The sequence below is a fragment of the Artemia sp. Qi Xiang Cuo genome, chromosome 9 (assembly GCF_049724085.1).
Source record: "Artemia sp. Qi Xiang Cuo chromosome 9, ASM4972408v1, whole genome shotgun sequence".
Taxonomy (NCBI): domain Eukaryota; kingdom Metazoa; phylum Arthropoda; class Branchiopoda; order Anostraca; family Artemiidae; genus Artemia; species Artemia sp. Qi Xiang Cuo.
In genome coordinates this window covers 26,165,067-26,180,986 of record NC_142802.1, presented here as the reverse complement: position 1 = coordinate 26,180,986, position 15,920 = coordinate 26,165,067, and the positions used below count along the sequence as shown (strand labels likewise).

The window sequence follows — 15,920 nt, the reverse complement described above, 5'->3', positions numbered from 1 at the left end:
CCGATTAGAAGGTTTACAAGGTATGCATTTTTGATTCGCTATGTTCTTCCTTCTATATGGGAGTCCCTTCCTTATAATATACTTCAAGAGATTAATAGGCCGACTTTTCGTGGGTTGCTTAGGGACCATTGTTTTGGTATTTATGATTTATTTCTTATATAGTTAAAGTAGGAAAATAGTATTTAATAGTGTTGATATATTAGATTAGTATAGTACTGAGTCTCAAGTGGTATTTTTTTGCTTGTTTTTTGATGCTTTTTTTTTGTTTTTTAGGGGGAATCCATTGATAAGTGATTTGTTTTGCAGTTTCGAGAATGACCGCACAAGTCATAAGTTTTTTGGATTTTTTTTCTTTTTTTTTGTTTTTTTATAAACAAATTCTCTCTCTTAAGAAAAGGAAATTTTCCTTTTTTCAGTTATTAGAACATGAAAGACGCATTTTAATAGAAAAATGGTTAAAATTGCACGTATTTTTAAATATTTTGGTACATAGTAAATGCCAGAGCAATGCTAGTTGAATAATATAACATTTAAGTAGGTCGTTAAAGATGAAATCTAACCTGAGCTTCAACATCTTCGAGCTCTTTCTTAGCCACAAAATCATTTGGATTGTCTTGAAACTTTTTCATTGCTGCTATCCTCTTTGCCACAAGTTCCGAAATGGAGGAAGCTTGGGTCTGTTCCTAAAATACACGAAGGAATGTGCAACTTGAACTCTTCTTAAACAATTAAGTTAAAACAAAAATGGAGAGAAGACGAAAAAAGAACAGATTTACATTTGAAAAAAGAACATGAATCTAAAGAGGTGAGGAGGGGGGAGAGAGGGGGAGCCATAATTAGAACCAAAGGTCACATAAGGCAAAGTGAAAAAATGTAGGCATAAATTCAACTCTCCTGAGAGCTTTACCCCGTCCCCCTAAGTGGTACTGTGTACTTCAATAAACAAACTACAGTCACTGCAAAGTGGACATGTTAAGTTCACTCTATTTCCGAAAAAATAAAATTTTATCGTCATTATTCAATTTTTGAAAATGAGTAATTATCTTTAATGTTTCCTAGAATCTGTATCTGCCCCTCCCCCCCCCAAAAAGAATGGATATGCCTGCAGCTAAAAACAAAATAAAGTTACAGTAATGTAGCGATGTTCATTTCTTTAGTGTTTTAAAATGTTTAGTGTTTCTGATTGTTTACAGTAATTATTCTTTTTCAACAGATTATTTTCTTTAAAAAAAAAAAAAAAAAAAAAAAAAAAAAAAAAAAAAAAAAAAAAATCACAGCATCGTCAACTACTTAAAATAAAAGCACTAATATTAGTAGTTTTCTCCTTCTTCCATTTAAATAATAAGCTACTGAAAATACTTCAGCCGAGTTCATCGATGAAATTTACTAGAATTGTAATTTGGAATCGCACAATCTTAAAAAATTGAATTATTTGCCATCTACCACCACTTTTCAGTAGTAAATTTGCAAAATATCAAGCTAGGTATACAAGAGAAAAACGAAATGAGTAAAGCGAAGTTACATAAAAACACAATGTTTTACTAACCGTTACATTTCTTATTTAAAAATGAAACTTTCCAATAATTATCAACTAAATTTCCAAACTAAACATGAGTTTGATGCCACACTAAAAAAAAAACTGGGGATCAAGTTTGGGTGTGCTTAAATGCCAAGTAAAGTAAAGCGTTCAGATAAAGAAGCTCAGTTTCCAGCTTCTCAATAAGCTAATAAAACTTATTGCATCAACTTTGACACGTCATACGTGTAAATTTTTGTTGCAAACCTGATATTATTAGAGAAACATCTTCAAGTAACAACACCGATAAAATAATGATGAAAACCGCCACTTAATGAGTAGCAGTTTTTTAAGCACGGAGACAAAAGCACTATCACATCTTATTGCCAGTAATGTTAGCTTAACCTTCACTAATCCTGTCTGTAAATATCCTGGTAAAGGTATCAATTTGACTTTGATGCTAAAACAACTTTTAATTTTATAAGTCATATTAACACCGTATTTTCTGCCAGCCTTCGAAATTTTTACCGACACAGAAGAGCAACAGCTTTTTCCTGTTGCTTTGTTTACAAGGTAAAATATAAAATTCTTAAAGCTTTAAAGTGATCACCTCCAATCCCTCAAATTTTACGCAAAGCTAATCAGTCGACCTCATGGAACTTATAATTGGAAAGTACAAATAAACAATGAACGTATAACATAGGAACGTAACTGAACAGGAAATTAAAATCATAACAACAAACCTGATAGGAAAAATATAAATAACGCAGAGAAATACAGTTTCAAGCACAAAATTTCTTTTTCTAATTCGATTCCTTACCCTGCATTTATTATTACGAAGCATACAAAGTGAAGTCACACTATTTAATAGTCAACACTGTTAATTTTTTCACATATTAAATCCCCAAAAAAGAATATTCTCAACAATGATAACTGATAAAGCTAAAAAATATCGAGTTGTTCCAGCTGTTATCAGAAAAATGTAGCTATAAAAAGAAAATAATATTGTACCCAATTCACTATTAAGGGCGATATGTTAACTATTTATTAAGGGCAGTGTCCAACCGATACATGCACGTAAGAATTTAACGGCAAGAAGTGGGCAAGTCTTGGGAGGAGGACAGGTTTAGAGCCACATAAGACAGACGGTTTACACAAAAAATAAATAATAAGCATCGCTGTCAAGAGACAGTATGCAGATGTACCTCATTCACCCTGCAAAGCTATTTTTGAGAAAACATTTAATCTATGCGATCATATTTTGTAGCAAGGTATAATGTTAAATCATGGACCATCAAATCGGACAAAAATATTTTTTTGCTTTATAGACATTCATGTATGCGGGGAGGGGGGGGGTTACCCCCAGACCCATCTCCCCTTAACCATATTCTAAGATGTTTACGTCAATTCAAAATTAAATTTTCTTATTATTTTTTTTATTTTGGTTTCTTAGACCCCCATCCCTCTCATTAAAAAAAAAAAAAAACATGGATGGCACTGATTTAAATATAACTTTTTATTCTTATATCATTAAACTCAATTTCTACTTACAGTTAACTATTGTTCAACATAATAGATTATCTTGAGCACAATTTAATTTCCGACAGGGATTAACACATTACATTTAGATTAAGTCTTGGTGTGAGCAAAGACTGAATTTTTTCCTCCTGAAGTGCCTATTCAGTCCTCATTTGGAATGAACAGACCTCAATTTTGCTGAATTTTTAACGCAAGAGCAGTTTAAAAAACAAAGAAGAAACATTGAAAAACAACGACACAAGGCCAGTAGGAAGTTCTTGCTAGCGTGACCAGTTCTTCCTACTGGCGATAGACCTGTTGTTTTTAAAGATTTTCTTCGTTTTGTCAGGGTACACCAGTTCGGCTTTAAATTTAAAAAAAATTGTTTTTCATCGACACTAAGGCCTAGATATTTGAGCCCAGGGTAGTTTTTTGAAATCACAATGCAAGGAGTCGCTCTACCAAAGAACGTTAAACAAAGTCTGACAAAATTTACAAGTACACTTTAACCATGCCATAGAGCTAACTTGTAAAATTTAAATTTCTGAATCTTTTAATGCCTTAAAGAAAAGAAGGAAAATGCAGCCATCACTCAATTTGGCAGTGCTACTTAAAAACTGATGCCCATTTACAACATATGAGCATGATTTCAATCCATAAACAATTTCAAACGACACCACATAATATTAAAACCCTAATTTACTATTTCATTTAATTTTTTAATCATTCATAATAGCTTTTGCTGCACAATCACATTCATTCCAATAATTCCAGTACATTCGTTAGTACATACACGCAACACATACTACTTAATCCCAAGTATCCGTAAATAAATCTCAGATGAGTGAAGAAAAAATGTTCTATAGTTCCTAATCGCTTATTAAATACTTCAGCTACATATGCAGGCCTCCCACTAGATTTATTGTGAAAAATATGAACTTTATGAACTTTTGATTGAACTTTTTATGAACCTATTATGAACCTAAATTTACGATATGTGCACCTCAGAAACTGTCTGTTGACATAAAAAGTGATAGTTTGTGTTTTCATCACAGTTGCACATAGTCTTCTTGTTTTTTTTTTGTTCATGAGTTCAGTTAAATGCGTTTAATTTGTATAAAAGTACAAAATACAATAGTACAAAAAAGTCCACTCTACTTGTTCCTTTTTTTTGGCAAAAATATGACGAAATTAAGGACGACTTTCATTTGTTTACCCTGCTCTGTATCCGCTCAACCTCCCTGGCTGCCTCATCTTCTTCGCGCGTCTTCTGGCTCAAATCCTTAATCATGCTTTGTGCGAGGCTTATTTCTGGAAATTCTATGGCATCTATGGCTTCTTTCAGCTTCTCATTAGCTTCTTGAAGAAGCCTTTCTGCTACTTGTCTTTTCCTTTTCAACTAACTTCTTCTCAATCAAATCTTTTTCCAGGTGTTCAATGGTCTTCTTCTCAGATAACATCCACTTTTTTCCTCTTCTTCTTTCTTTTTGGACTCTTCTTCAGCCTGTCTAGATCGCTCAGTTTCCGGGCACAGTTTATAGCTCTGGCACGCACTTCGCCCCAAATTCAACAGCTATCTAGTAATAGGGACTATCTCGGGCCTGTTCTCAAACTTCTTTAGAGCGCCAGAGACTGTCAGTCTAGCATTCAGCATTTTGACTTTCATCAATGATTTTTCCTTGGTCATGATCCGACTTTATGAAGGTAGCAAAGACTCAAGCCGGAAAAAGGAAAAGACTAAAAGATAGCTTAGTACAAGAAGATATAGGGGCAATATAGGAACCAAGTTAGATGTAACAATGTCTTTTTGAAGAGAAGAAAATGTATGTTCACAAAACATGCAGTGTTACAGTTTGAAAAGGTTTTAAATTAAACTGTTGCAAATACATTTGCTTCGCTTGTCCCTTATAAGGAAAAAAACAGCAACTGCAAGTGCTTTCCAGCAGATGACAAGAAAAATATGAACTTTATGAACCTTTTTTCTAAATTATGAACCATTTATGAACCTAGGTTAAAAATATGAAGTTTTTTTTCATAATTATGAACCCAGTGGGAGGCCTGCATATGGACAAACAGCTTTCACTTTACAAAACACATGCAGTGTTTTACACCGTCAAATAAAAAACAGAATTGTAAGACATCACAGAGAATTGCAAAACGCTGAAAAACAGAATGACAAGTACTTCAGTTGCTAAAGTACTTAAATAGTACTTAAGTTACTTAAGTACTTAAGTAAGAAATTTAAATCTTTCGTGCCATATATACAAGATTAGAAAAAAAAAATCCTTTTCCTCTATGAAAATTGGGCATTAAAATGAAAAAAAAAAAAAAATTGACACCCCAGGAGCTCAAACTGCTGCTGATTCTGAGAGGAAGACCCAGTTTTTAGACTGTAAATTTTTCCCCAGTCGAGGTAGAGGCATTTGCCCCTTGTGAAGTCATATTCAACCTTTATTGATTGTTTTGATCTTTTCTTTTCTTGCCTTTATCTAATTTTGAATCAAAGTTTTATGTTCCCTTCCAAAGTATCTTCAACCTTGGCACAAATTCGCCCTATTATTTCTAAGTGAGCAAAAACTTGTTATTTCTCTTAAATGTCCGACCTATCATGATATTTTCAAAAAAACGTGCAACTTCTTTTTATCTTAAATTTCTCTGTCCCCGTTGTTCCCCATAAAATATTTGGCAAGGAATAAATTATTATCATTATTAGTATACTGCGACAATTTCACTTGGATAATCTTATTGCAATAAAATTTGACGGTTAGTTGGTCTGTGGTAGAAGTCCTTACCTGGGTTCTAGGTATTGGAGCAACAGCGTTTGTTTGCTTTGGTTTGGGTACTTGTTTAATACCCAATTGGTTGGCCACCATTCGATGTCCAGCGTCTGATATAGTTACTTTTGGCTGCTGCATCACCTTGGGCTCATTTTCTTTTACTACTGGTACCCATTCATCTTCACCAACTATAAAATCAATAAACAGTGAAAGTAAAGTAAAAACATAGCTATCGAGGCTTTCATAGCACAGTAACTAAAGGTGGCCAGTTACAAATGTGAACCTCCATCCTTTGCAACAAACTACTAACTTCATTTACTGAGTTATCCCCATTTTATTATTGCTATTCAGTGAATTAGTTAAGCAGTACAGAAAAAGCATGAAAAAACCAGCGAATACGCCGAAAAGTCCAGCCAATGAATTCTTTAGTTTTGTCAGTTTATGAAAAAAAAAGAAAAAAAAAGACTAAATATAACGCTAATTAAAATAAAGGACAGTCGCCTTTGAATATAAAGCAACTGTAGTCGCGAAAGGGGTTCTTCTATTTCAGTTTTTTAAAGGTTTGTCCTTTTCACACTACCCGGTGGACTTTCATTCATGTTTTTTTATTCTTCTTCCTGCACCAGGGGCGGTTGAGTGAAGGTGTGGGCTGAAGTGCATTTTTTTTTCATCGACTGTTACTTACCTCATTTTTCTTCGCCGCCAAGCTTTTCTCGTTTTTCTATGCTTAGTCAGTGTGGTTTCAGAAATTATTTACGACAACAAGCATAAAAAGAAAACAACACATACTCACTTGTGAGGACCAGAGAAACATATTTTTCCCCCTCTCCCCAGCAAGAAAGTCAAAATCCTCTTGTCCCCTCTTTCCCTCTGAAAAAAATTCTTTAAGGCTTCGATTCAATTGTCTACCCGCAAGACAAAACAGGGTAGACGTAACAAAACTACATATAGAATTCATCACAATTCTAATAAAAATACTGGTTATATAATTAGAAATAATCGCTTAGCTCCGGATGCCTGTTGTATAACATCGCACAATTGGTTGCAGAGCAAAGGATTAGTGATTGGCTGGGGATTACCGACGTACGTTATTATATAGATAGATTAATGATTTAGCTTGGAAGCTTTACCTTGTTTTCGATGAACTGTCCCACTAGATACAGGAAACTGCTCCTTTAATTTATTTGCAGACTGCTTTATCTCATCAGCATTTCGAACCGGCAGAGTAATTGCATTCTAGAATAAAATACTAAAATTTAATAAAAGCTTCTAAAGTAGAGAAAAAATGTAAATTTGGGAAATGAAATAGTAAAAAAATGTAACAGATAATGTATACCGCAGGGTTTGATCCTACTGCAAGGATTGTGAGACTCAATTTTGTCTTTCCAACACCTACATATTTCAGCAATTGAAACTAATTAATTTTTTCGATTACTGAAAAACTTTTGGTCGCCATTAGACGAAATTAAATCCCAAAGTGCACTAAGGGGAATTAGTTAGTATTGACTATATTTGTATATTTAATATATGCATAAATAGATTCGCTGAATATATCTGAAGTATCTGATAGACTCTCTTAAGCAGTTTATGTAACCATACTTGATAAGAAGTCGTTAAACTATGTAGCAGCTAGGCTTAAATTGTAGCCTCTCAAAAATATTTCGTATACTAACAACAGAAAAAAAAACATTTAAAAAAAAATAAAGGCTCTAAAATTTTAAATCATTATAGAAGTCTAAAATTTTTGAACACAAAAAGTCAAAAAGATTTTTACTAAACGTCAAAGCATTTCTATTAATTTTTAATTGATATTTTCCCAATTTTTTCTTTTTTCAGCAATGATGCGCAATTCAAACTGTCGTCCGGAAAATGGCTGATAGTCGGGGATGTTAGTTATTGATTTGAATAATATACATATATACTTTTATTCCCTTGAATATACAATAAGAGGAATGTTCACAAGTAAAGAGAAAACATACTATAGCTGAAATAGAACAATAAGGTAGCCCCATCTGGACGACTATCATGTCAAACTATTAAGTAGAAAAAAAGCATTCGCGTCACTTCATACAAGGGAATAAGATTCTAGAAATATACACAATAAAATAAAATCATTTAAAAAACGAATCAACTTAGATCAAATACATAATTTTGTGCTTTTAAAACTATGAGCCACCCTTCGTAACATCAAGCGATTCCTTAATTCCATGTACATTCTTAAAGATGTATTGCGAACCCTTAGACGGAATTCAAATAGAAATTTGAGACATTTAAATTATGCAGCTTTAATTTACGAAGAAGTAGGAGCTGAAAAGTTTTTAAAATTCAATACCGGAAAAAAAATATCCAAAGAGAAACATCGACAAATTATTCCATCTAACTAATAGGCTATGTCTTTCCTCATACTGTCACGCAGATGACCAAGAGAATCGAACATCTTCTGAACCTAAATGACTCATTATATGGGGCGAAGCACTTTTAACAAAGGAACATGGAAGTTTTTCGGCGTTTTCTTGAAATTTTGTATTTTTGAGAAAATTCAGTTTACTGTACCAGCTTAGAATTACAACTGTGATGTATCAACTAGTTACTATAGCCTAATATTACCAATTTGTGGACGCTAGGTAGCAGTGCATTTTTTGTAGGTACAATTTTCTTATATTTTCTTTCAATGGATCTGAATGGTCTGCTGTTCAAACTTACAGCAATGTTCCTGTAGTTAAAGATAATTTGATATATTCGTGTTATAACTCAAGCGAGCCTTGGCTATCTAATGACCATGGTTTGTACATGGCAGGGGTCATAAATGACAATGCATGTTCTTCAACGCTTAAAAACTAACAAATAGTTATGTTATTAACAACAATATACCTAGTAACAAATACAACAAATTAAATATTACAAGTATACAAATAAGTCCAATTAACAACGTCTGAATAAACAAATCACACATGCTCCAGTATCAATTATAATGGCATTTTGAGACATATTACCAAAAATAAGCGGGGAGGGGGGAGGAGAAGGGGATGATTTAAGTAGTAAAAATTATCTGAAAAGGGAAGTTATTTCAATTATTGACTCCCTATGGATCACCCGCTTCAATGGAGGTGAACTCTTACAACAGGGGTTCTCAAAAAAAGGTACCCTTATCTCTCGGAGACAAGAGAACCAACTGTTCGAAAATAGAACCCAATCTCTGCATAATGGTGTTGGATTTTTTGGCATATAATATTAAGTCACTACCCTCTGGAATTAGAAGGATTGTTATGACAGTCATGTTAAAGGATTATCAATTTTATCTTCCATATCTGAACATGAAAAAATAAATGACCCCTACCAATTGTTAGTTATTATTTCCTGGTATTCATTTGATACGTATGCTTATTGTATCAGTTTATCCTTGATAATGAGCAACAGCAGAGGCAGGCATATAAACAGGCGAGAGAGGAGGATCTATTCTGTCTTTTTGCTCATCACCTCTCTCCTCAGAAAAAAATTTTTTCAATTTTTTTTTTTAATTTCATCCACCCAACGTAAACGATTTCCTGTATAAGTGTAAGTGAATGGCGTAAGGATTCAAATTAAATTGAAGTGCTTGAACGCTGCCATGTCAATGAAAGAAACGTCTTGCTTTTCGTTCTTTTTAGATTACTAAGTCTTCTTATTTTTTTTACGTTTTTAGAAAAACTCATGAAAAAAAGAGACAAAGATATCCAGCAGGAAAAAGAAGGTCCTTCTTTTCCTGATGAAAAGCAAGCAGGTGAGAGAGAGAGAGAGAGAGAGAGAGAGAGAGAGAGAGAGAGAGAGAGAGAGAGAGAGAGAGAGAGAGAGAGAGAGAGAGAGAGAGAGAGAGAGAGAGAGAGAGAGAGAGAGAGAGAGAGAGAGAGAGAGAGAGAGAGAGAGAGAGAGAGAGAGAGAGAGAGAGAGAGAGAGAGAGAGAGAGAGAGAGAGAGAGAGAGAGAGAGAGAGAGAGAGAGAGAGAGAGAGAGAGAGAGAGAGAGAGAGAGAGAGAGAGAGAGAGAGAGAGAGAGAGAGAGAGAGAGAGAGAGAGAGAGAGAGAGAGAGAGAGAGAGAGAGAGAGAGAGAGAGAGAGAGAGAGAGAGAGAGAGAGAGAGAGAGAGAGAGAGAGAGAGAGAGAGAGAGAGAGAGAGAGAGAGAGAGAGAGAGAGAGAGAGAGAGAGAGAGAGAGAGAGAGAGAGAGAGAGAGAGAGAGAGAGAGAGAGAGAGAGAGAGAGAGAGAGAGAGACAGAGAGAGAGTGAGAGAGAGAGGGAGCGAGAGAGAGAGAGAGAGATAGAGAGAGAGAGGGAGTTTCCGTCACTTTCGACCATTGCCTTATCTAAAGCGGTTAAAATTGAATACCAGCAACACTGTTTTCTTTTGAATAACATTTATTTCTTTAAGATTTCTTTATTTTTTAAATACCCCAGATAGAAAAACAGAGAAAAAATCGTTTCTTTACTTTTTTGTTATTAAAAAGAAAAGAAAGAAAACCAATTTTGAAAATGTAACATGCTGCATCCGCGTCTAAAATAAAAACACAAGTACCGCACATGTTATTGTTCAACAGAACGTAAGATCCAGGGTATCTTTTAACTCAAGACTTTGATATGTCACTTCTACAAAAACTGTAAAGCTAGGCAAAACCTAAATAAATATACATATTAAAATAAAAGACGATTTAAAAAACTTGCACCAACTTCAGTACTAAAAGTGCTATTAGGTAACAATGAATCATTAAAGAAGTTCTAGGGGGGGGGGAGGGGGGAATTTGTTTAATCTAGAAGAAAAGGTTTCGAATACAAGTATTTTGGATAATATATATATCAGAGCTTTGTTTCTTCTTGAACGGCTACTTGTCAAATGATTAAATTGTGTTTTTTTTTTGTCCAATAAAGTTTAATGCAATCCAAATCCAATCCAAAATCGGGATCCGATAATCGAGTTTAGTCGATTAATACCAGTCAATAAGATTGGTACCTAATTAATTAACAATATTTAAACAATAGATTAATAAACAATAGATTGTTAATAAACATATTTACTAGATTGTTAATTGATTGTTAATAGATTGTTAATAAACAATATATTGTTAATAAATGATTAATAAACAATAAATTGTTTTTATGCAGAAATATAACGCACTAATTGAACCTTTTAACAGAATTGGTCTAAAGAAATATTCTTATAGTTCAAGATCTGGCTTGCCTCAAGGCAGTGGTTTTAAATATTTCATGAACCAAGTTCCTTTCATTTACGAAAATTATGATAACTTTCTCCTTGTCCCAAACAATTATATTAGTCTAAACCCTCGTTTCTCAGCCTGAGGGCATAGTCATTAAGAAAAATAAACGCTTATATAAGAAAAAAATTTCATTTATCATTATATGGATTTCAATCCAACACAAATACAAATTTTACCATAAAACTTATATATGGATATGCATGTATCAATCAAGAACTAAAGCTCTGGTGCAATGGCCCCCTTGAACAATTCCAACCACAAATTTACTGACATCAGCTATGCCTTTCTGACGGCAGCGAATGATAGCGATTTCACCATTTTGTTACAGAGGAGAGACTGAGTACAGACGCCAGAAAAGATAGCTGTTGGCCAGGTTTAACTGGATTCCCTCTGCACAACTAGAGATTAGGCATACAAAAAATACTTTGACCCCCCCCCCTCCCGCAGAGGTCAAACCAGATAAAAACCTTATAGAATCAAGCCTAAGAGCTTAACTCTTACTTCAAACGAAGTTGACTCAGGATCCGACGTCTCCTTCTGGTAAACGTGGTACTTATACAAATTTACTCCTCGCCTGCCAGGTCAAACCAGATCAAGAATGCGAAAAGGTTAAACTAGGATATTAACAGTAACTAGCTTGGCTGAGATCCCCCTTTTTTATGGATATCCTTATGGCTAAGATTCAGGGACTCATTTCTCCACATTTAGGTCGGATCGGTCCCTGGCCAACGAAAAGCACAACTAGAAATATGGCTGTTCTGATAACAATAATTAAATGTCTATCCACCCCCTTAGAGGTTGGTATGAGTTCAGGCCTCAAACCAACATCCTCTCTTCTGGTATATGCCCCAACAACAAAACTTGCAGACCTCTCTTCCCACGGAAATAAGATTGTGTTTGTACTGTGCATCCAAAAGATACAACTAAAAACTTACTTCTTACTAGGTGAGACCCGTTAGTGCCTGTTATATGTCCTGATGTCAAGTCACAAGGGTTAAACCCCGTTCTTTCTTCTCCCGAATAAATTCAGGTCCTGATTCCTAAAAGGCATACCTAAGATACTCTCTCATACCTCCCAATAGGTTTGGCTGAGATCCAACTACCCCTTCTGGTAAGTTCTAGTGATATAAATGTTAGAGACTCCCCTTTCTTCACAGAGGTTGGATTGTGTTTTCACAATCTCTTCTAATACATTTCTAAAACAATATCCTACATGAACCCCCCCCCCCAGTTATGAGTCAAATTACATCCAGATTTGCTTGGCCGAACTCGAACCGAAGACAACTTGACGAAAAACAAACATTTCATGACAAAGTTTAAAAAAAAAAAAAAAAAGGATTTCGAGATCAACTTCTCTTAATTATTTCCTGGAAACCTAGAAGAGATACATGATTCTGATATCAGTCTCTCACAGAGACTAGAGTATCTTCTAGAAGAGTTTGGCATCACATGATGCTAAATAGGTAAACTTTCGGGGTATGGTAGTTTTGTTTTGATCTTTTCTATACCACTTAGTGGGGCATAAAAAAGAAGTTATTCTCGAAAACTATTCGAACTTCTACCAATTTAAAAGAAGCTAATTTTTTTCTGTTTCATCGTCCCTATGTTGAAAAAAACTGCATATTTTATCGTTAATGAACCACAGACCTCTAATTGAGCACAAATAAAATAAAAAGTATACTCAGTAATACATCTCTATGAGATAATTAGGCTTGATAAACAAGATTGATCAATAAAGTGAGGAAGGGGACTTTATATCTGACCTATTTACGCGGATGAGAGAAGGGGCTTTACGACTTAAAAAGATTGAAAAACGATAATCTGAACTACAACTGATCTACAGAGTGATAGTACCGTAAATTCGAATTTAAAATTCTTTGTAACTGTATGTTTATTTCGTTTATTACTTTAAATTAAGATATTTTGATCTATAACAGCAGTTTCCTTTTTTTCTTATAGAAGATGCATTATATTGACGTAACTATGTGCAACCAATTAGTGGTATTCCAACTATACATTGGAGTGTACTCAATATATAATTGATATTTATGTTAAAAAAATCTACAGTGATATTTATATTTTTTATATAATTTATATACACAGAATTGAATGTATGTCTGTGTGTGTGGGTCCTGTATTGATTATTACACCGTTCATCCGATCGCCAAGAAACTTTAAGTTGTTGAGTACACTCTTGCGAAGTTTTTAGATATAAATCCCCCCGCCTCCCAAAGACCATCTTAATATTTCGAATACTTTTAGCATCGACTGAAATCAGAGACTCTTGAACACATATACTTGAAAGTTCTACCGTTCGCATTATTCACATTTTCTGGACATTAATTATCCAACAACGCCCGAAGTTAAAAATCCTAATCTAATTTATCAAATCCTTTTCAATTTAAAAATACGATCGTTATTTTACATAAACAAAAAATTTTCTAGTGGAGAATTTTCGGGAGGGAGGGATTGCCAGGGGAGAATTTACTACAAGGGTATGTTTCCTGGGGAGAATTTTCCGCGGGGGACCTTACACAGGGCAGAGACGTGAATGAGTTTTTTGCAGGGGAGAGGAGGAGGGGATTTTCGAGGGAAGAACTTGCCAATGAGGACAATTTTCTAAATACTTTTAATTTTAAAATACGATCGTTATTAATATACAGGGGGAATTTTCCACGGAGGGAAGTTTTCCAGGAGGAGGGGTTCTTTGAATATCCTTTCTTTTGAAATCACAGCAACGTGCGATAGGTGAGCTAGTTAATATATAGTTGATATTGATACTTGATTATATTCATAGTGACATTTATATAATATAAAATTTATTGTATATTTTATATAAATTGACTATCGACCTGGTAGTCAACCCGAGAAAGCATGACCCGTAAGTAAAGAGGCCAATGAATCTAAGCTTGAGTAAAGGTCTTCAGTAAACGATGGTCAGCATTATCTGATTGTTAAAATGACATAAATGTCTTCGAATCAATTTTTCAAATACTAAAAGATATAATAAAATATCACAATTCGAAGAGTAATATTGAAACAAAAAAAAAGTTTACGGTCAAAAAATAATTCATAGCTATTCAACATGGAAAGATTCGACACTGAACTTGATATCTTCTGATCTGTGCCACTTGTTAGAAGGGGGTAAGCCAAATAATTTGAAAACCACTGCCTTTTGTTAAGATTTTCCTTACCTTAAGATAAGACGTAGCTTGCTTGAAAAGGATATAGCTTAACTTTTCAAGTCCAGAAGATAGTCTCTTTATACTTGCCAATTCCAGAAGTAATAGAGTCGAACCTAGGACATAGTATATGCAAATTTACTTTATGGAGAACAAAGGAAAGCAGATAATAGTTTTATTTATTCATTTTCTAATAAGAAGGTGAAAAAATATTCATGAAAATGTGCGGAGAAGGGCAAGGACTTTTCTTCAAATTTTTAATGAAGATACCATAAAAGTTTTTTTTCTTCAAAATATAGCAAGGGGGGGGGGGAATGTTTTGTTTATTTCACCTTTTTCAACGAGAATACCAAACAAGTTATTGTTAAAATCTAGAAGCTATTTACTAAAATTAATACTTTTCCGAGTATGAAGAAATGTTTTTCCAAAAACGTGGAGTAAGAAGGAATCAATATAAAGAAATATTTCAACGTTGTGAACACTTGTTATTCTTCACTGTAACGCCATTTGCTATTGTCCATCGTAAAATGTGAACTAAAAATTTTCTTTTCAAATCTTTAACAAGGAATTCCCAGAAGCCCTTTATGGATTTCGGCTATTTTTCAGTTGATAATTATACAATTGGTGAAATATCGGACCCTGGTGCATTAGAGGTTACTATTTCTGACTCCTTTGTTCTTCATAACCTTTTTAATGTTTCTACATCTTCAATTTGTATCTTTTAGATAGACAATATATATATATATATTGATATATATATATATATATATATATATATATATATATATATATATATATATATATATATATATATATATATATATATATATATATATATATATATATATATATATATATATATATATATATATATATATATATATATATATATATATATATATATATATATATATATATATATATATATATATATATATATATATATATAATATATATATATATATATATATATATATATATATATATATATATATATATATATATATATATATATATATATATATATATATATATATATATATATATATATATATATATATATATATATATATATATATATATACATATATATATATATATACATATGTATATATACACCGAAATAAGCACAACTTTTGTCCTCCTCAAAAAGCTACTTTGCTTATTCAATCCGAAGCACAAAAAGATTAGTCGCAATTTTGACGTAATTTTCTATGCTAAGTGGTTAAATGACATTAGGCTAAGTAAAACCTTTCGCACTTAAACATGTTCTTTCAAACTAACCTAACAAAAAAAAAAAACAAAAAACCATCATAATCATCCATTAAAATCGCCAGAAACATCACATGCAAACTATTCAAAAATTAAAAATGTGGAATGGAAATTCAAGCTCTGATCAAGCGTGAAAGATTTTTTGGGAAATCTTTAATTAATTTATCTTAAAAAAATTATTAGTTGTTCATCTTTTTTGTTCATGCCAGAGAATCATAATCTAAATAAAAAACATAGATATGTAGGAGTTAGGAGGGGATAGTTTATTAGATAGGTAAGGTCTTAAGATTTTGATAGCTAAAAAAGAGGGCTATCTTCTGAAGAGATAGAACTGTGAATAGCTCTTTTTCTCTTATATATTCATAGACCTACAAAAGCACCCAAAAAAGGAATAAGGTGGTTACCAGTAATA

The 15,920-nt window shown here is 33.1% G+C and overlaps 1 protein-coding gene across 1 annotated transcript in view; it reads right to left on the bottom strand.

The window, feature by feature from the left end:
- The window catches only part of Son (Son RNA binding protein), a 65,619-nt gene that overhangs the window by 28,724 nt on the left and 20,975 nt on the right, over window positions 1-15,920 (bottom strand). The window contains exons 7-9 of the mRNA XM_089094944.1: window positions 6,942-7,047; window positions 5,827-5,999; window positions 561-683 (exon numbers count right to left, since the gene is read on the bottom strand). Coding sequence (XP_088951070.1) covers window positions 561-683; window positions 5,827-5,999; window positions 6,942-7,047 — 402 coding nt within the window. The remainder of the gene's footprint in view (window positions 1-560; window positions 684-5,826; window positions 6,000-6,941; window positions 7,048-15,920) is intronic.